Source organism: Cydia strobilella, chromosome 20 (genome assembly GCF_947568885.1).
Source record: "Cydia strobilella chromosome 20, ilCydStro3.1, whole genome shotgun sequence".
In the NCBI taxonomy this organism is placed as follows: domain Eukaryota; kingdom Metazoa; phylum Arthropoda; class Insecta; order Lepidoptera; family Tortricidae; genus Cydia; species Cydia strobilella.
Window position 1 is genome coordinate 9,031,989 of NC_086060.1, and position 21,183 is coordinate 9,053,171.

Consider the following 21,183-nt stretch of genomic DNA (forward strand, 5'->3'; position numbering starts at 1 on the left):
AGTGTGAATGCGACCGTTGGTAACGTTGAAAGTGAACGCAGCCGACGCGCAAGAATGAGGGTAGACAGAGCGCTGTCTACACAACTTTGACACCCACCCGCTATCTTCAGTCACCCGTGAACATGATGCATGTAACTGCGTCGAAATATCGGGAGCTCACAAATAATACAAAAGGTAATCACGGTCTATATCCCGGTCAATATAAGTCTAGTGACCTTTGTTATTGTCTGCAAGCTGTCTTTTATTTTAGAAACGGTATTTTACTTACTTTATTACTGCCCTTTCGAAGTATTGTAAGTTTTTTTGTGTTTCTCGTAAAGTAGGCAAACCCAAACGACTCGTGGTTAGCTTTCTCGTAGTGTTTTTTAACACCAATAGTAAAGAGCGTAATCATTCCAGCATTTAATAAGTGAACAACGATGAGGCTAACATCATTAAGGTGATAAATACGAGATATAAGTATTCAAAAGTTATATTATAGGTACCTATGCAGAATATCGCGTTCAGTGAGGATCAAACGAAGGGCAAATATTTTTTTTTAACCTCAGCAGCTCGAACAAGCCTACTTTCGTCACTCCAGGGAGTGAAACAAAGTAGCTTTTTAATTTAGTGAAGGCCATGAACTGCCACTTCATACTTCTATTACAAATTCGTTTTTGTTTTTTGTTTCTCTGTATTATTCTGTATAATTCGAAATACGTTTTAACCTTTAATATGTTCTCACTACTGAGGTGAAAAATTATATGTGCAACACGAGAGCAAAGTTATTTTACATCTCGTGTTTTTGAGTCCCTCGCTACGCTCAAGATTTTAACTTAGAATCACTCGCTTCGCTCGCGATTCAATTATAGAATCTTTCGCTTTCTCGGGACTCAAAATAAACACTCGCAAAAAAAACCAACTTTCCTCTCTTGTTGCACAAATAAGTATTTATATTTTGCTACTCCTCCCGCCTATAAGTATTTAGTGAAAAAGCTGTGTTTGAGTTTTTTTTTAATATACAACCACGGTGGCAAACAATAAACAAAAACCGCAAACTTCTTCAAAATCAATTTATTTTTCAAAATGTATTATCTTAATCGCAAGCATTAAATCCTTTTATTTTGTGTCCTTATGTTTCTTGGCTAGTGGTGAGCGGCGCTATCTCCGGCAGTTTATCAGGCTCAAAGTTGGGGTCCAGGGCCCTCGCCTTGATGATTTCCCTGTAGATAAATGCAGATTTCCTCGGAGTCCTGGTGCGGTCGTTGCTATGGAAGTCTACCTCGTATAAGCCGAATTTTTCCCTGCAATTAATAAATAGTATGTCAATAAATTGATCATACAGAGTTGTTAGGTCCTGGGCAAAGAATACAATACTCACTAGGAGGTCCTGGGGGTCTAGCCAAGTGGCAATCGTTGATAAACGCCAATGGATAGTAAAATAATGTATAAATCATGAGCAAAAATCGATTTCTAGAAGACTTCTAGACAAAAAACCGACCCTCTATAGAGTCTATAGGAACCCACAATTATGAATTCAATTATTATAGGAACACTGTAGTGGTTTTAGCATCAAGACTATTTTTTTATAAGTTTTAATAAGTACCTACACAGGCTATACACACCGGTAAAAAACATACGGTTGTAATGTAAGATATGTATGTGAGAAAACATTCACGTGAACTGGAATAGATATGAAAAAAAATGTTGAGAATCTTTTCTGATGCGAATATGTATGTATGCAAGAAACTGCTGAAATTGGTTATAAAATATCATGTTTTTAATCAATACACATAGGTGAAAAACCTTATAGCCGCAATGTCGGTCAGTAGTTTAGCGTCTAGAAGCAAGTTGAGGTAACTCATGTGGTACAAGATCCTTTTGTTGTGTGTCCAATAACTCGCGAATTATATACACTAGACGTAGACCTATACCTACTTCAAAATAAGATTTACTCACTTGAAAGTTGTATCCATGTTTCCACAGCCATCGTCTATAGGATCCAGAAGCACATTGATGTACCTAACTCCTGTGGTACAGATACTTATTAAAATAAGATCAACTCACTTGTATCCATGTTTCCACTCAAAGTTATCCATAGGGCTCCAAGCGGTGTAGCCCTGTATGTCACATCCATCGTCTATAGCGCCCAGAAGCATATTGAGGTAACTCCTGTGGCACAGACAATTGTGTCGTCCAGTAAAGATATTTCCAAAAACTAAGTTCCACTCACTTGTATCCATGTTTCCACTCAAAGTTATCCATAAGGCTCCAAGCGGTGTAGCCCTGTATGTCACAGCCTTCGTCTATAGCGTCCAGAAGCATATTGAGGTAACTCCTGTGGTACTGTATTCTTGTATCGTCCAGTAGCCCACGGCCCGTCGACCAACCGTTTTCAGTTATCACCACTGTTGGGTTGTCGTATTGGTTTTTTATGTCGATTAGTAATTTGTAGAAGCCCCAGGGGACCATCTGAAAGGAGACAGGTGTCGTATTAAAAATAAAATTGTCCTTCAATATCTCCATGCATTCAGATTCCGAGTAATTGTCAATTTGTACCCTTTTTGACTATGAGCTGGTGATCACGTTCACAAGGCAAAAATGGGCTAATGCCGCCTTTTACTCAGTTACGTAAATTGAGTAAACAAACCTGCAACCAACTGGACTGCGATTGCGTCCACGACTGATCCTTAACGAGCACCACGCCCATGTCGTCCATATACGACGGTGTAGCATACATGCCGTCAAGCGAAGCGTCCCTGAAAGACAAAAGCCTTTTTTTATGTGCAGACAAAGACATTTTAATATTTAATTTTTACTTCTACATAACTACACACTTTGCGGTAGGTACTTTATTATATATCGATGTTTGATTAGCTTGGGTTGTGTTTTTTAGGGTTCCGTACCAAAAAGGTAAAAACCGGCCAAGTCCGAGTCGGACACGCGCACCGAGCGTTCCGTACATGACATAATTTTAACAATGTACTTTTTATGTAAAACGTGAGTGAAAGGTAAATTGCGGTTTACGATTTATGACGTATTAAAAAAAAACTACTTACTAGATCTCGTTCAAACCAATTTTCGGTGAAGGTTTGCATTGTAATGTACATCATATATTTTTTTCAGTTTTATCATCCTCTTATTTTAGAAGTTACAGGGGGGGGGGCACACATTTTACCACTTTGGAAGTGTCTCGCGCAAACTATTCAGTTTAGAAAAAAATGATATTAGAAACCTCAATATCATTTTTGAAGACCTATCTATAGATACCCCACACGTATGGGTTTGATGAAAAAAAAATTTTTGAGTTTCAGTTCAGTATGGGGAGACCCCAAAATTTATTGATTTTTTTCTATTCTTGTGTGAAAATCTTAATGCGGTTCACAGAATACATCTAATACTTACCAAGTTTCAACAGTTCTTATAGTTTCAGAGAAAAGTGGCTGACATACGGACGGACAGACAGACATGACGAATCTATAAGGGTTCCGTTTTTTGCCATTTGGCTACGGAACCCTAAACAGGAACTCCTATGGTGCGACTCTGTGTCCGTCTGTCTGCGGAACTACTTAGCTATCGATTAGGCGGGAGCGAGCGAAGCCCTGCTCAGTGCTCTTTTAGGCCACGTTGTGCTCTATATTCTCCGTTGACTATCTATATTTGTGGCAAATTCGTCTAGTGTAATAGATTATTTTTACTTTACCTGTACGCCATCTTGGTCGTGTACGAATTAACTCCGAAGAAGTCCGAAGACCCGCGAATGTAGGCCACCTCCTTGGCCGAGAGCTCCGGAAGGCGGGAGCGAGCAAAGCCCTGCTCCGCGCTCTTGTAGGCCACGTTGTGCTTCAGCTCTTGAGGATAGTCGCCGTCTTTTGAGAAGATTGGATGCGCGTATTGGCCCCACTGAAATTTCAAAAGATTATATGTATATGTTACTTAAGTTCAAAGTTCCACGAGTAACATATTTCTCGAAGTTGGATATATCCTAGCTAAATAATTATAATCGACTGTGCTTGTTTGTCGTACTTACTAAAGCCAATACCCACTAATAATTGAGTAAAGTGGCTACTTACGTCGAACTGCCTAGCATCAAACGCGGCCTGATCATCATCCAACGTATCCGTATTCGGCTCAAACCACGTGCAGCTTATAGAAATACCAATGGTGCCGTTCTGCATCGTTCTGTAGTTATCATGATATAAATGATAGACTTTCGCATGCGCTAGCAATACATTCTTCGAGCAGATATATTCTCCTACTCCAGTAGCGTTCAGAAAAGGTGCTTTTCCATCGCTGCCATATCCTTCATAGCAAATCTGTTTTGGTTCATTAATAGTTATCCACCTTTTGACCCTGTCTCCGAACTTATTGAAAAGTACTTTCGCGTAATCGTGAAACCAAGTCACAACAAGGGGGTTCGACCATCCTCCAAGCTGTTGCAAGTTTTCTGGAAGATCCCAATGGTACATGGTCACTAAAGGTTGTATGTTATTCTCAAGCAATTTATTGATTATGTTGTTATAGTAATTGACGCCATGTTGGTTGATTTTGTTTGGGAATCCGTTGGGCAAAATTCTAGTCCAGGATATGGAGAATCTGTAGAAATCTAGGCCAAGTTCTTTAGCCATTTCGACGTCTCGTTGGTAGTGGTGGTAGGAATCAGCGGTGATGTCGCCATTGCTTTGATCTTCAATAGGGGATGGGTCCATGTGTGTCGCTACATCCCATATTGATACGCCTTTGCCTGGTGTACAGATAAACAGCAGTGATGTTAAAATATACCTAGTAATATACTAGGTTATGTCGTTGTAAAAATAACATTAAATTCGTACAGTAGGTAGTTGCTAATAAGCGCGCGGATGAGGCTGAGTTTGAGCTAGTGATCTCATTATTATCTATGTGAGAAGGTACGAAGTGGCACAAAAATAAAATTCCTTGAATTTATCGACGTAATACATAGACCGTATTACATACAGACATACAGTATACACATAAATAACATTTGTTTATTTTATTTGTTAGGAAAACGTACAGCTAGAGTAACAAGTCAGGTAATGACATAGAAAGAGTGAGCCAATTACCTACAAGTTTCCACAGATAGAACATTTATTTCATATTTCATTTATTGCACAGTCATGATACATAAAATAAGGTGTTACAAATAAAGTAAGTAAATTCATGACACCCTGTTAGGGCACAACAACAATTTAAGGAATTAAAATGAAAAGGGAACCTCTGTTTGGCCCCCATATCCTCACGCTCAACACACGGCGCTGACTCAATTGTGGCTCAATTCAAAAATGTACAGAAATCCTGCCTAGACTGTAGAGGGTCTACCGCCAATATCGAACATCGTTATACAGTGTGGAAAAAATGTATGGGCCCTGGATAGCCCATTTTACTAAAAGGAAACATTCTTTTATTTTTTTAAAGAAACAAAACTGCATTTAAATAATTTTTAAAATTCGCTTGTCTCGCCCGGGAATTGAACCGAGAAAAAAATCCAAAAAATAAACACTCGCTATTTTATTCTTCTAGTCGATGCAGTTAAATGTTATGATATTTTCAGACATGCGTAATTGAAAAAAAAAACCTTGGAACACAGTTTTGTTTCTTTTTTTAAATAAAAGAAACACTTTTAAGTAAAATTAACTAACTTAAAGTTTGAAGGCACTTTTATTCCAGGGCTCATAAAAAAAAATTCACCCAGTATGACGATATATGTGATATTCTCTATAAAAAGGGACCTTATTGTCGATGGCGCTTACGCCATTATTAACCATGTTCCGATATAAATACAATGCCGCTGTGCGGCGTAAGCGCCATCGACAATAAGGTCCCTTTTCATAGAAAATGCCCCATATCTCTATTGCTTGAAATATTCCTGAACATGTTTTATCGATGCCTCTGCCTTGTTATGGCAAAAACCGCGAAGGTATCTAGATAGGAAACAATAATTCAAACCTACGCTTTTTTGCCGTAACAGGGCAGTGCTGGCGGTTGGCACGCCGGGTGTGAAAGAGATTCAGGATTCAGTTGACATATAGACCTGTACCGCTGGCTATATTTTGACCCCTAGGTTATAAAAATATTAAAGTCAATTCTGTTTTCGCTTATGAATACTTTGTTAAGATGTAAATCTTACATTTTGTTTTGTGTCATATATATAATTTGCTTTTCTAGTAATTTGTTATTTTGTGGTAATTATTTTTTATTTTGAATTATCTTGGAGAAAAAAATATTCGAGAGAACACATGTAACTGTGTTGCATTTAGGATAGTGTTTTTAGTGTGAAAACATAGTTTGTGTCAATTACGTCCACTGCAATCTGATACTATGTCATAATATTCTAAATGACACAAAAAAAAATTAGAGTTAAAAAAAATTACTTAGGTCGAATTTAATCGTTTAAATAGGTCCATTAAATGATTTTGTGTCTTATTAAGGCATAGCTTCATAAGATATTTGATGATTTTGTTGTAACAGGCTGTCACCGTTACAAAAGAATATTAAAGATATTAGAGTTTACATCTTATTAATTTGAAATGCAAGATAAATAAGATGTATGAATTTGTGTCACTTGCATCCACTGCATAAACAAATATTACAAAAATATTATTTGCGTTCAAACGAAGCTAGCGGGCGGTCTGAATGGGCAACGGAGGCCGTGCAGGGTGGGGCCGCGGCGTGACCTTGCCGTACGCAACGCATGTTTACTTCGCCTGTGCGCCAAATTAACGCAACTTATTCAAAGAAGTTACGCAAACAACACAACAACAAGCAACAAGCAAGCAAAGAATGCGTCGAATTATCTTTTACCTTTTTAAAACTTATAGATATTGTACAATGTCACCATTATGCAAAAGAACTGTAAGTACATGTTTGATTTGCGAGCGAGCTGGCAACATTGCGCAGGGAAATCTTAAAAATATCGCGTTTACGTGAACGCCACATACATTTGTGACAGTGATAGGGAAAAGGTACCACTAAAGTAAAATTTGGTTATTAATACCGTGACTTTCTTTCATTCTTTGATAAAAAAAATTGCTATTTATGCAACAAGTGCGGAAGTCATCTTTACGCACGTGTATCATACAACGTTTTACTATGCATTGTGCGAGTAAATAAAAAAAACATGTCATGGCAAATAAGTTTAATTATTAAAAGGAGTGTTTTAAATCGACACGAGTTGCGAATTACTTATTCGCACGTGTATCGTACGTTTTACAGTACATATGGCCCTTTAAACTTTCGACATATGCACGGTAAGTGCTCTTTTCCGCACTAGTGCGAGAAAGTAGCACCATATGTACTGTAAAAAAAATTGAAAACAAAAAGCACTAGTGCGGAAAAGCAGTACTTTCCGCACGATATGGCTCCGTAGGAAACGCACTTTTCGAGCACATGCATTGTAAAAAAATATATAGGACTGTATCTCCTTAACCATGCGTCGTAGCGCAAAAATAATAAAATTTTCGTTCCCCTTTATGTAACCCAAAAGTAATACATGAAAAATACAATGAAAAAAAAAGAAACAAAATCTTTATAGGGCTGTATTAGCTGTATCTCCTATATCGTGCATCGTAGCGCAAAAATAATCAAATTTTCGCTCCCCTTAAGAAACCCTTAATTAAAACTTTAAAAAAAAACAGGAAAAAACTTTATAGAGCTATTATAGCTATATATATAGATATAATATCTCCTAAACCGTGCGTGGTGGCGCAAAAATAATAAAAATTTCGTTCCCCTTTATGAAGCCCCAAAGCAATATACTAAAAACACAATGAAAAAAAAGAAAAAAAATAACAAAAAAACTTTATAGGGCTGTATCTCCTACACCGTGCATCGTAGCGCAAAAATAATTAAAAAAATCCCTTTAAGAAACCCCTAATTAAGATTGAAAAACGCAAAAAAGAAAAAGAGGAAAAAAAATCATTTTAGGGCTGTATCTCCTAAACCGTGCGTCGTAGCGCAAAAATAATAAAATTTTCGTTCCCCTTTACGGAACCCCAAAGTAATATACAAAAAACACAATGAAAAAAAAAACAAAAAAAACTTTATAGGGCTGTATCTCCTAAACCGTCGTAGCGCAAAAATAATCAAATTTTCGTTCCCCTTTGTGGAACCCCAAACTAAAATACAAAAAGCACAATGAAAAAAAAAACAAAAAAAAATCTTTATAGGGCTGCATCTCCTAATCGTGCATCGTAGCGCAAAAATAATCAATTTTTCGTTCCCCTTTAAGGATCCCTTAATTAATACTTAAAAAAAAAACAAAAAAAAAACAGGAAAAAATCTTTATAGAGCTATATCTCCTAAACCGTGCGTGGTAGCGCAAAAAGAACAAAATTTTCGTTCCCCTTTACGGAACCCCAAAATAATATACAAAAAACACAATGAAAAAAAAAACAACAAAAAAAATCTTTATAGGGCTGCATCTCCTAAACCGTGCATCGTAGCACAAAAATAATCAAATTTTCGTTCCCCTTTAAGAAACCCTTAATTAAAACTTTAAAAAAAACCAGGAAAAAAAACTTTATAGAGCTATTATAGCTATATATATAGATATAATATCCGTGCGTGGTGGCGCAAAAATAATAAAATTTTCGTTCCCCTTTATGCAACCCATAATTTATATTTAAAAAAAAAACGCAAAATTAAAAAAAAAACATATCATTATCTCTTAAACCATGCGTCGTAGTGCAAAAATAATTTAAAAAACCCCTTTAAGAAACCCGTAATTAATACTTAAAAAAAAACAAAAAAAACCAGGAAAAAAACTTTATAGAGCTGTATCTCCTAAACCGTGCGTGGTACCGCAAAAACAATAAAATTTTCGTTCCCCTTTATGCAACCCATAATTTATATTAAAAAAAAAACGCAAAATTTAAAAAAATAATCTTTATAGGGCTGTATCTCCTAAACCATGCGTCGTAGCGCAAAAATAATAAAATTTTCGTTCCCCTTTATGCAACCCATAATTTATATTTAAAAAAAAAACGCAAAATTTAAAAAAAAAATCATTATAGGGCTGTATCTCTTAAACCATGCGTCGTAGCGCAAAAATAATTTAAAAAACCCCTTTAAGAAACCCGTAATTAATACTTAAAAAACCAGGAAAAAAAAACTTTATAGAGCTGTATCTCCTAAACCGTGCGTGGTACCGCAAAAACAATAACATTTTCGTTCCCCTTTATGCAACCCATAATTTATATTTAAAAAAAACGCAAAATTTAAAAAAAAAACTTTATAGGGCTGTATCTCCTAAACCATGTGTCGTAGCGCAAAAATAATAAAATTTTCGTTCCCCTTTATGAAACCCCAAAGTAATATACAAAAAACACAATGTAAAAAAGAAAAAAAGAAAAAAAACAATTAAAAAATCTTTATAGGGCTGTATCTCCTAAACCATGCGTCGTAGCGCAAAAATAATAAAATTTTCGTTCCCCTTTATGCAACCCATAATTTATATTAAAAAAAAAAAACGCAAAATTTAAAAAAATAATCATTATAGGGCTGTATCTCTTAAACCATGCGTCGTAGCGCAAAAATAATTTAAAAAAACCCCTTTAAGAAACCTGTAATTAATACTTAAAAAAAAACCAAAAAAAAACCAGGAAAAAAAACTTTATAGAGCTGTATCTCCTAAACCGTGCGTGGTACCGCAAAAACAATAAAATTTTCGTTCCCCTTTATGCAACTCATAATTTATATTTAAAAAAACGCAAAATTTTAAAAAAAAATCTTTATAGGGCTGTATCTCCTAAACCATGCGTCGTAGCGCAAAAATAATAAAATTTTCGTTCCCCTTTATGAAGCCCCAAAATAATATACAAAAACACAAGAAAAAGAAAGAAAAAATATTAACAAAAAAACTTTATAGGGCTGTATCTCCTAAACCGTGCATCGTAGCGCAAAAATAATCAATATCCGTTCCCCTTTAAGAAGCCCCTAATTATGATTTAAAAACGCAAAAAAGAAAAAGAGAAAAAATCATTTTAGGGCTGTATCTCCTAAACCGTGCGTCGTAGCGCAAAAATAATAAAATTTTCGTTCCCTTTTATGAAACCCCAAAGTAATAACAAAAAACGCAATGACAAAAAAAAGAAAAAAAACTTTAGGGATGTATCTCCTAAACCGTGCATGGTAGCGAAAAATAATCAAATTTTCGTTCCCCTTAAGAAGCCCTTAATTAAGATTTAAAAACGTAAAAAAGAAAAAGAAAAAAATCTATATAGGGCTGTATCTCCTAAACCGTGCGTCGTAGCGCAAAAATAATCAACTTTTCGGTCCCCTTTATGTAACCATTAATTTATACAAAAAAAAAACGCAAAAAAAAAAGTTTTTTTTTATAGGGCTTGATCTCCTAAACCATGCGTCGTAGCGCAAAAATAATTAAATTTTCGTTCCCCTTTATGAAACCCAAAGTAATATACAAAAAACACAATGTAAAAAAGAAAAAAACAATAAAAAAAACTTTATAGGGCTGTATCTCCTAAACCGTGCGTCGTAGCGCAAAAATAATCAAATTTTCTTTCCTCTTTATTCAACCCTTAATTTATATTTAAAAAAAAAAACGCTTTCACTAAACTGCTGTAACTCGGAAACTTAGAATCCACAAAGGGGACTTTACTAAATTATGACACATATTAAAGCCTGACCAGTAATATATGATCATTGTCAAGAGGGCGCTGTTCAATCTCATGTATAGGGTGACAGTTCAGTATAGTATGAAAAAATATTGTATTTAATGAACATCATCATCAATGTAATTAATGTTGCTTGCCACGCTTAAACATAACAAAAATCACAATAAATTGCGTCTTAAAATAAACTTAAAAAATCTACTAAAAATCGAAACAAAAGTAATTTTTAAGTCGCTGATGTGACATTCTCAATCAAAAGGTAGGTACCACTTTGTCGTTTACCATAAAGACGAAATTTGATTATATCTTTATACAAATAACCTGTCAGAGAAAGTGGTACCTTTTGATTAGGAACGTCACAAATGTTGGTCAGTATGAGGAGTGCAGCCTACAGTTTATTTTTAATTATATTTATATACCTACTACGGTAAGATTGATAAGACAATGTAATTATGCCTCCGAATGAAATAAATACACTGTATCGCAAAACTAAGTGGCGAGACAGCTCATAATGCCATCTCTTGGTTGGTCTTAACTTAACAAGGGTAAAGGAGATAGTATTAAGATCTCAGTCGCCGGCTGATATTGCGGCAAGTATAATAAGCACCCCACCCGCGTAGGTACCCTTCCCCGCGCACGCCCTTCTTGCTCAATTGAGTTTTATTAAAATAGTAAAAAAACCGTGGATCAAAATGACCCAAATTATGAATGATGTCTCAATGTGGTATTATAATATTATAGACGTAAACTTAATAATATGAATTTTTTTTTGTGGCAGATACAGGGTGTTAATTAGAAAAAAAATTTTTTTAAATAAAAGCGGTGGATGAATTTGACACAGATTTGTTTGAATAACATATAACAATGTTCTGTAAAGTACAACACTTCACTTACCGACTCTAATATTTTTTTAGGCGTTTTAGGATCAATATTAGGTATTTATTAAATGCCATTATACCCGTGGATGAAAATGACACAAAATGCGTGTGTACGTCGGAAGCCACTTTGCCTTTACAGGGAAACAAAGAATTTCGTCTCGAATATTTTTTTTACAGAATGCTGATTGAAAAAAGAAATACCTAAATTTCTACCTAAGCAAATACCTAGGATGACACAAAATATTATTTTTAGGTTTAGTATATGGTCTGGAAACTATATATAAAAAATAAGCAACATTAATATTCTTATAACCTCAGAAGTTATTGGTACAGGTCTAATACCATCTTCATCCCAAGCGCCCTCGACTTGGTAGGCCGCTGTAGCAGCCCCAAATTGGAAGCCTGTCGGAAATTTCCGTATGTCGCCCTTCGAAGACGCATGATGGCTCCATGAGATTAAAAGAAGACTGAAAATACGAATATTCTCATATTTCTCAATTAGGTTTTTAAACATACTTATAATTTTATTATCATGCCGCCGGGCGCCGCCATATGCCAAATGGCATGTAATTTATCGTGAACATTCAAGTAACATAATGTACACGGTGGCTAAAAAACAAGTGCATTACCGTTGCCAGGGATTATACTGAGCAACTTTTACTATGGGACCAGCCCCGAAATCGCTGTTTTGTAAAAAATTTGGCTGTTTCATACATTTTCGCTGGTCCATTTTCTATGGGAAGGTAAAAATTTTTTCGCCATTTCGTGATTAGTCCCATAGTAAAAGTTGCTCAGTATAATCCCAAAACCTCCCCAGGGAGGGGAACTGTACAAAGAAATTAGAGAGAGAAGTTTTTAAAGCCAAATTTTGCACGTTATCTCTGTGTTTAATTTACATATGTATTAGTTTAGAGTAGATAGATAAAATTGCAATACCCTTACAGGGTGTCATGTTGTGATACATTATCGATTAAGAACATCTGTAATTTTACCAATGTGAAAGCAATAAATATATATTATATTATTATTAACCGTTTCAAAATGAGAGCGTAAGATCCGATTGTATGGGAGTGGATTTTTACGGTTATGAGCAGGTCTTCTCCGGACGGTTCGTGTGACGAGCATAAGGGGAGAGAAGTGAATCTAATCCAAATAATAAAAATATACTTACCAGATGAGCGCAGCTGAGCCGCTCATCTCGTCCGCCGTATTACGCGATACTATCACTTACACTACAAGACGCTATCATATCTTGACGTGAGGGGCGATTCTGCAATATTTGCGAGCATTTATTTCTTCGTTACGCTCGGATTATTCTTATTACAAGCTTTTATTTAACTTGCCATGTTAATATTTACAAGTTTTTACTTAGCTTGTCCTGTTGCTAGGTACCTATGTTAATTAGTGTGCGTCAAATCTTGGAAGTGAAATTTGACCCACTTCCCAATTTCTGGTTTGGACTTGGGGTTGTTAGAATTGTCTCGATGAATATTAGTTGTCTGTGGAAAGAAAAGTACAGTCAGCGATAAAAGCTTGTACCAATTTTTTTTGCCAAAAACTTAAATAGAAATAATTTACTTCAATGGGAATTGTACCTATAGCGAATCTAACATTACAATGCTAATTAGCATTTATCTTCTGTAAACTATTCAGATTATCTAAAGTTTGCGTGACCTACGGTTCACTACAATCATTGCCAATGCTCTACATTCCGTGCGTAAACAACTATTACAAAGTTTGATCTAAAAATAATCTAAATAGGTAATATAAATAGTAAATAATCTAAAATTACATATACTTACCACGATTTTTAGTCAGGTGCTGCTACTGACGTTCACGAGGCTATAGAATACATCCCCCTTTACCACTATTTATAGTCATGTTATATATAGTTGAAATTTTCTGAGGTGATTTGAAAAGGATAACACGTTTTGTTAAAAATTACCTGCACGTGGGCGAATGAGCTAGCTATTACATTAATTTCCAAATGAGCTGGATTTGAAACTGAACACATTCGCGGACACGAATGCTATAAGCATTCGCGTAGTCTTCTGTTTCCTCTGGCCTATGACACATGACGTCACTTACCGTTCGCGAACGTGTTAATATGTACTATCATAGTTGAGTTTTAAAAGACATTGTTACTTCGGACGTGTGCCGAAGACGGAAGCTGACCACTGCATTAAACAATGCGTTTTGTTTAAGACGAAAGTGAAGGACCCGCGCGAAACCGCTTTTTCGTACAAACGTGAGCAGTAAAATTTGTATGAAATCTGTTTTTCGCTCCTAATTTTTACCATAATCAAAAAATCGAAAAAAGTAGGGGCATAGCTATGGTTAATAAGTTAATATACATCAAATTGTGTTATAATATTTTCCATAATGTCAATATCCAGAGAGGAAAATGGGGACTACGTTTGTATGGATAAACGGCCGTCCCCTTTCCTCTTAATATAATTAGGGTTTGAGCCGAAAAAACATCTTAGACAATAGTGTATTTGACTACCTACTCCTACTAGTCAAATCAGTTTCTTGTTTCGAACTGTCAAAACGATTTGCTACTTTGGAATTTATATGAAACACTAGTATGTGACGTCACGATCAAGTTACCTACTCTTTATGGTTTTAACGGGTTCTAAAATAGAAATTGTCTTTAATACTAACTGCTGTCTACGTTTCTCTATTAATCTTCTGGTGCTTTATTTCCTGCATGGTGTAAAATATTTTATTTTAAATACAGTGAAATACCCTATTGGCACAATTGGCCTATCAGATACCTAAGTGGCCCAGTCTAAAAGCAAATCGTGTTAGTTTGAATAAAAATAAATGTGCACAATTAGTTTTTTAGAATTTCCCAAGTCTGTATTTATGTTTAACCATCGGTCAGGTGTCTTTAATAACATTCTCATTCTGTTATTACATAATAGTAATTGTTCCCTTCATATTTAAACACAATCAATGACTCAACGCTACACAGCCCAATAGCATTGGTGTTTAACCTTTTGTCTATGTTGATAAGGATCCTGACCAAAATTTTTGTAATTTTCATGTACACAACTTTGGGAACAAATCAAATTATTTTATTAATTTTTTTGTCAAGTCTTAGTAAGATGGCATATTGTCGAGAAATTGAGACGGGTTCCGCCGTGGCGGGGTGGCCTAGGGGTTAAAGTCGTTAGCCCGGATTGCTAAAGACGCCGGTTCGAATCCGGCCTTCACGACTGGAGGGCTTCGTCCATGAATCTAGTACAACTGGATCGGTCATGAGGGGTGGGGTGGGTCTTATGTATCTTTCAGTAGGAGTCGCAGAGAAAGCGATGTTATTGTTTGTCCTTGTCAGTCTCATTTTTAGGGTTCCGTACCCAAAGGGTAAAAACGGGACCTAACTACACTGTCCGTCTGTCTGTCACCAGGCTGTATCTCATGAACCGTGATAGCTAGACAGTTGAAATTTTCACAGACGATGTATTTCTGTTGCCGCTGTAACAAATACTAAAAAGTACGGAACCCTCGGTGGGCGAGTATGACTCGCACTTATCCGGTTTTTATTTTTATTCCCCACCGTAAATTTAGTATGGTTTATGGTGGGCTACAAATCTACTCGACCAATCATATTGTCGCATTGCGTATGTTTTGTCCCTCACGGGCGCACGCGTATAGCTCATCTATGTAATGCTAGGTCTATGATAGGTATAGTAATAAAATTTCACCTTGTATGGTCAACTGAGGTTTGAACTCGCTATTTTTGACCACCACATATACATGAAACGTTAATGAAAGAAAAAAATATTGTTCTTTTTACTAGTTACATACTTTATTTAATGACACAAAACTTTCACATTTTATAAATAAATCAATAGCTGCTCGAAAAAACACTGGACCACATATTCGAGTTTGTCTGGAAAAAAAAGTATAACACTTGACACTGACAGATCAGATTCATAATTCATAACAATCATATGTTCATAACTGATCCAGCGGGCGCAGCATGGTTCCATTTTTATCGCCTGTCACTATGCCCGTCACTTTCGCACTTACATACTTGTTAGAACGTGACAGGCATGGTGACAAGCGATAAAAATGCGACCGTGCTGCGCCCGCTGATCTAATGTGAATGAGCTGTTATAAAAATCCGAATATACGCCTGTATAATAATGCAGGAATATACCGGGTGTTTCCTGTAACAGGAGTAATAAATTAAGCTGTAGGCTGTACTCCAAACTGACCAACATTTGTTCAGCAACTTTTAAAAATAACTAGTGTTTTGACTTTCATTACACTTTAAAATTTATTCTAAGACGCAATGTATTGCAAAATTTGTTATGTTTAAAGGATGATAAGAAACGTCAAATACAGATGGCAGCGTACATTAAAAATAATATTTAATTAGTATGAAAAAGGTATAATGTAATAAATCATAATTTTAAAAAGTGCTGAACAAATGTTGGTCAGTTTGAGGCGTACAGCCTCCAGTTTAATTTATTGCTCCTGTTACAGGAAACACCGTGTATAAGTGTAATAATGCAATCAATAATTACTTGCGAATTCGAGTCCTTTTCTTGTTTCACTTTTCTGGGTTTGTGATAAACTTTTTTATCTATGGAGTTCCTAAAACGATAAAAAATGGGGTTGGACTACAGTCAAATACAGATGGCACCAGCAGTTTTACCTGAATACCTACCCTATGAATAGTATAAAATTCTTGTAAATAGGTGCCATTTGAAAATAGCATGATAGAGATGTGCCTTTCTCGATAACGTTTTCCGTTTTGTATGGGCTAAGACCTATATAACTCCGTATAAGATATACAGTCTAAGGAAAAAACTTGCCTTGGAAATCAATAAAAAATGATTCTCGGATAGATGGCGCCTACACCTTTGGCCTATTCTCTGCTAGATGGCGTTGCCGGTTACGTTTGTTATTTAACCATTTTAACACATATCAGTGAAAGAACATAGGTCAAAATCATATAAAAAATACAAATAAAAAAATCATTAATCCATATGTATTATGATACATTTTATGATATTTATTCTTTATACAGTTTTATTTTTAGTTTTAATCGTGTGTCGATAGATGGCAGTAAATTTAATGAGACTACAAAATTTACTATGACAGTATCCCTCTATCTTATATATTCTCTTTGGTATGGATGGGGAACGTTCACGCTCGAGATTTTTTGCACAGCACAGAAAGGCACAACTTAAAGCACGATATTTTTCATCAAATCATTTGTTCATAATTTCCTTTCTCAGTAAGCTAATTAATTGAAACTCGAGGTTTGCCGGAGACGCTATGCGAAAATGAAACCTGAGGGCCTACCGCGAATACCGACGAAGTTCGCAAATTACGGGCATCTTTCTCTGTCACTCTAATTACGCCTTGATTGGAGTAAAAGAGAAAGATGCCCGCAATTCGCGAACTTCGGTGTTCGCGGTAGGCGTTTCAGAGCGGGCTTTTTTTAAATAAAAGTTTACCTGCGTTTGTAATACTTCAGGGCGTGAGCTTGTTCCTCAGTGACGACTGGTCGCCATTTTGGCGTAATGTTCACAGAGCTGCTATGCATCTGTAAATGCTTAAAATAAGATTTATATTTAGTATTATTCCCCACCGGCGCGGCGGGCCCACGGCGTTCGCGTTCGCAACGAGATCGCCCACGTATAGCACACTACGTAGGTACCTATAATAGTAGCCTTTTTTAAGTTCGAAAGAGGTTTACTCTATAAAAGATTTTTTAGATGATAATAAGGACTTGTAAATATATCTACTTATTATACATATTTTGACATGCATGCTCTTAAAAATTGTATGCTGAAGGCGCCAAATAGTGAAACTGAATGAAATGTAACAGCCTTTATCCTATGTTAGACAATTTTTTTTAACAATAATAATCGCCTTTAGGCTTTTATTCTAGAAATATTTAGAAGCAAGCTAACGCTGCATCTTACGTAACCAACTCGTGAACGCGAAGCGAAGCGGCCCGGCGCGACGCGACGGGCCCACGGCGTTCGCGTTCGCAACGAGATCGTCCACGTAGGACACTTCTATAGGTATCAAATTGATTCACCCCGCGCCGTATCGCTTCGCTTCGCATTCGCGTGTTGTTCGCCTACGTAGTACGCTGTGTAATACAGTTAAATACCTGAAGACTAACTTTTTTACGACATGGGTAGCACTCCTTCAGTCTCTTTGCCTTAGTGCCTGAAATAAAACAGACTCCTGAAATCTTAAGAGGAAAGGGGACGATCTCTCCATACCAAAGATAGATATAACTCCGTAATAGATGGATACAGTATAAGGAAAAAACGTGCCTCGAAAATCAAGAAAATTTGATTCTCGTTCAGAGGGCGCTACTAGTTTTGGCCTACTATCGTATAGATGGCGTTGACGGTTTCGTTTGTTATTTAACATTTTTAACGCATATCAGTGAAAGAACATGGGTCAAAATCATAAAAATAATTAATGCAAATAAAAAAAATCATTTATCTATATTTAAATACATTTTATCCAATTTTTATAAATCTTCATTTTTATTTAGATGGCAGTGAATTTACTGGGGTTACAAAATTTACTATGACAGTACCGCTCTAGTATAAATTACCTACTCTATGTCCATACTAACGTAGTCCCAAATATCCTCTTGGATGTTTACATTATGGAAAATATTAGTCTTGCATAATTTGTTGTATTTATGTATTAACCAATAGCTATAAATAAATAAATAAACACAAAATAAAAATGTTATTTATTTAGATATCAACCCATTATATTAAGGGGGTATGAATGGTCGACTTTTTCGATTTTTAGGGCTCCGTACCCAAAGGGTAAAAACGGGACCCTATTACTAAGACTACTCTGTCTGTCTGTCTGTCACCAAGCTGTATCTCATGAACCGCCTGTCTAGCTGTAGATAGTCACACGAGCAAAATTAAAAACTAAATTTCACCCCATACAAAAAGCTCCCTTCACAGAGTTCGGCCAGGGACCCAGTTCCGCGGGGTATAGCGCGGATCCCGTGCCCAGGGTTACGGGCGAAGACCTTAACGGCTGCAAAGGCGGAGGTGGTAACCACCAGTACGGCGGAGCAGGCGGAAGAGGCAAAACCCCACTGTTAAGCTGCCCTTACATATTGAGGTCACAGGTTGCAGTGGAATGCAGCACTAGGCAGGGTGCTGTTAGTAGGGATGGCAGCGGATGAGGCTTAGAAAAGCCCAACGGTGGCTCCCACACGTCTCCAAGAGGAATACTGTCTTTGCGTCAGGCGGCAGCCGGCAGTAAAAATAGAAGCCACAACACTTTCCCTGTTCAAATATGAAAAGTCCAGATAAAAGATTGAGTACTAATGCTAGGGCGTTCCCCTCAAGCGACGGTCATCGATGCGACACATGTGATACAATGCGATTGGCTACCTGGAACCTTGGTTCCTTGACTGGCAGAGGCACAGAACTCAGCGATGTCTTAAAGAGACGTTGCATCGACGCATGTTGTTTACAAGAGACCAGGTGGAAGGGGTCAAAATCAAGAATACTCGGCAACGGCTACAAACTACTATACCACGGTACCACCAACGGCAGAAACGGAGTTGGCATAGTGCTATCTGAGAAATTAACCCAGAGATTATTACACGTCGAAAGAGTCAGCGATAGGCTCATGGCAGTGAAGATCGCCCTAGAGGGTCAACCATGTACGAATATTATCAGTGCATACGCACCACAAACAAACAGCAGTGAAGATGATAAAGACGCATTCTGGGAAGACCTTAACAAATTCATCAGTGAAATCCCAGAGGATGAAAGCCTATATCTTGGTGCAGATCTAAACGGTCATGTGGGCGAAAACAATATTAACGCTGAGCAATGGCATGGCGGTTTTGGATTCGGTACTCGTAACGCGGACGGTGATAGAATCCTAGAATTTGCAGCGAGAAACGAACTTGCCATTGTGAACACTTACTTTAAAAAAAAAAGAGACCACCTGATAACATATCGGAGCGGAGGACATCTGACCCAAATAGACTATGCCCTTGCAAGGCGAAAACATCTTGGCAAAGTCAGGGATTGTAAGGTAATTCCAGGAGAGGCCCTGACCTCTCAGCACAGACTATTAGTATCAGTCCATAAGCTAAATAAACCTGTCAAGTGCAGCAACAAGCAGATACCTAAAATTAAATGGAAATCCCTGAAAACCGCCGCGGGATCAAGATTCATTCAAGACATGGAAACGTACTTTGGCACAAAAGACACTTCAAAAGTAGAAAACCCAAACGATATGTGGAACGATTTCGAATCGTTCTGTAGAAAATCCGCAGAAACACATTTAGGGAGAACCAGGAGTAAGAGAGCCCCCTTCAAAGAGACCAAATGGTGGCAACAATCTGTCAAGGATGCTGTACAGACAAAGAAGTTTGCATTTAAGAAATGGCAAGAAACCGGTAATGATGCGGATAAAGAAGACTACAAGAGAGAGAAATCTAACGCAAAACGTGAAGTGGCAATCGCACGAGCCAAGGCCGATGCTGACTTTTACAAAGAATTAGAATCTTCCACTACAGAAATCAATATCCATCAGGTCGCAAAAACTCGAAATAAAAACAGCAAAGACATAACTTCAGCCAAATATATCACAGATAAAAACAATAAACTATTAACAAAAGACAATGATATAAGAGAAAGATGGGCAGAGTACTACCGCCATTTGCTTAATGTTACGAATCCCAGAAATTTAAACCATGAAAATCCATCGCCGGTCCTAGGTCCAATAACAGCAGTTACAACGGATGAAATCATCAAAGAGATTAGAAAGATGAAAAACAACAAAGCCCAAGGTCCAACCGAGATACCAATAGAAATCTGGAAACATATAGGGCACTCTGGCATCGACTGGCTAAGCGAGATGTTTAACAGACTTATGGCAGGACATAAAATACCAGATGCTTGGAGAAGAAGTCATTTAATACCGTTTTACAAAGGAAAAGGCGATGTACGTGACTGTGGGAATTACCGAGCAATAAAGCTCATGGATCATACCTTTAAACTATGGGAGAGGATAATCAACAGCAGACTTAATGGTATCGTGAAGCTCACACCCAATCAGTGCGGGTTTGTAGCTGGAAAGGGCACCTCTGACGCCATTCAGGCTATAAGAATCCTGATTGAGAAAGCCAAAGTCAACAACACAAACCTGCATATGATATTCATCGACCTTGAGAAGGCGTTTGACCATGTACCACGCGACCTTATATGGGAGGCTCTCCGCGCCCAGCTTATCCCAGAGCCGTATATCAATCTTATTATGGACATGTACACAGACGTCTCTACACAGGTGATTTGCCCAGCAGGTGTGAGTGATAGCTTCGAGCTCAAGGTCGGTGTACACCAGGGTTCCACACTTAGTCCACTTCTCTTTAATGTCACGATGGATTACCTCACTCGAAAATGCCAACGGACTGTACCCTGGCACCTTTTATATGCCGATGATGTGGCCTTAATAGCAGAGACTGATACTATACTGAGAGACGATTTGAATAGCTGGATAGAAGCGCTAGAAGGACACGGCCTAAAAATAAGTCGTAAAAAGACCGAACATATGTCCTTTCTGTTCGACAAAACGGCTAATAACCCAGAAGATTTCAAATTCTATATAGGAAATGACCGCCTGCCAACTGTTACAAAGTTTAAGTA

The 21,183-nt window shown here is 37.0% G+C and overlaps 1 protein-coding gene and 1 long non-coding RNA gene across 2 annotated transcripts; both read right to left on the reverse strand.

Annotated features, from left to right (window-relative positions):
- Window positions 1-941: 941 nt before the first annotated feature.
- LOC134750500 (myrosinase 1-like) lies at window positions 942-12,735 on the reverse strand. Its single transcript, XM_063685684.1, has 7 exons — window positions 12,675-12,735; window positions 11,846-11,970; window positions 4,053-4,723; window positions 3,683-3,882; window positions 2,630-2,738; window positions 2,213-2,451; window positions 942-1,283 (listed from the first exon to the last, which is right to left on the reverse strand). Exons 1-7 carry the CDS (start codon window positions 12,698-12,700, stop codon window positions 1,112-1,114), a joined length of 1,542 nt encoding a protein of 513 aa, XP_063541754.1. The 5' UTR covers window positions 12,701-12,735; the 3' UTR covers window positions 942-1,111.
- A 2,569-nt stretch (window positions 12,736-15,304) lies between these two features.
- Window positions 15,305-17,068, reverse strand: LOC134750592 (uncharacterized). The gene is made up of 3 exons (XR_010128568.1): window positions 16,981-17,068; window positions 16,042-16,111; window positions 15,305-15,401 (listed from the first exon to the last, which is right to left on the reverse strand). It is a non-coding gene; the product is annotated as an uncharacterized LOC134750592 (long non-coding RNA).
- Window positions 17,069-21,183: the final 4,115 nt, after the last annotated feature.

What these genes read in the sequence shown, in the direction of transcription:
- LOC134750500 (XM_063685684.1), bottom strand. Translation starts at nt 12,700, where the DNA reads ATGAGCGGCTCAGCTGCGCTCATCTG. An exon ending in GGCTCAGCTGCGCTCATCTG is followed by an intron (nt 11,971 to 12,674) that starts GTAAGTATATTT and finishes TCGTATTTTCAG; the next exon opens with TCTTCTTTTAATCTCATGGA. An exon ending in CGCAGTCCAGTTGGTTGCAG is followed by an intron (nt 2,452 to 2,629) that starts GTTTGTTTACTC and finishes GTCTCCTTTCAG; the next exon opens with ATGGTCCCCTGGGGCTTCTA.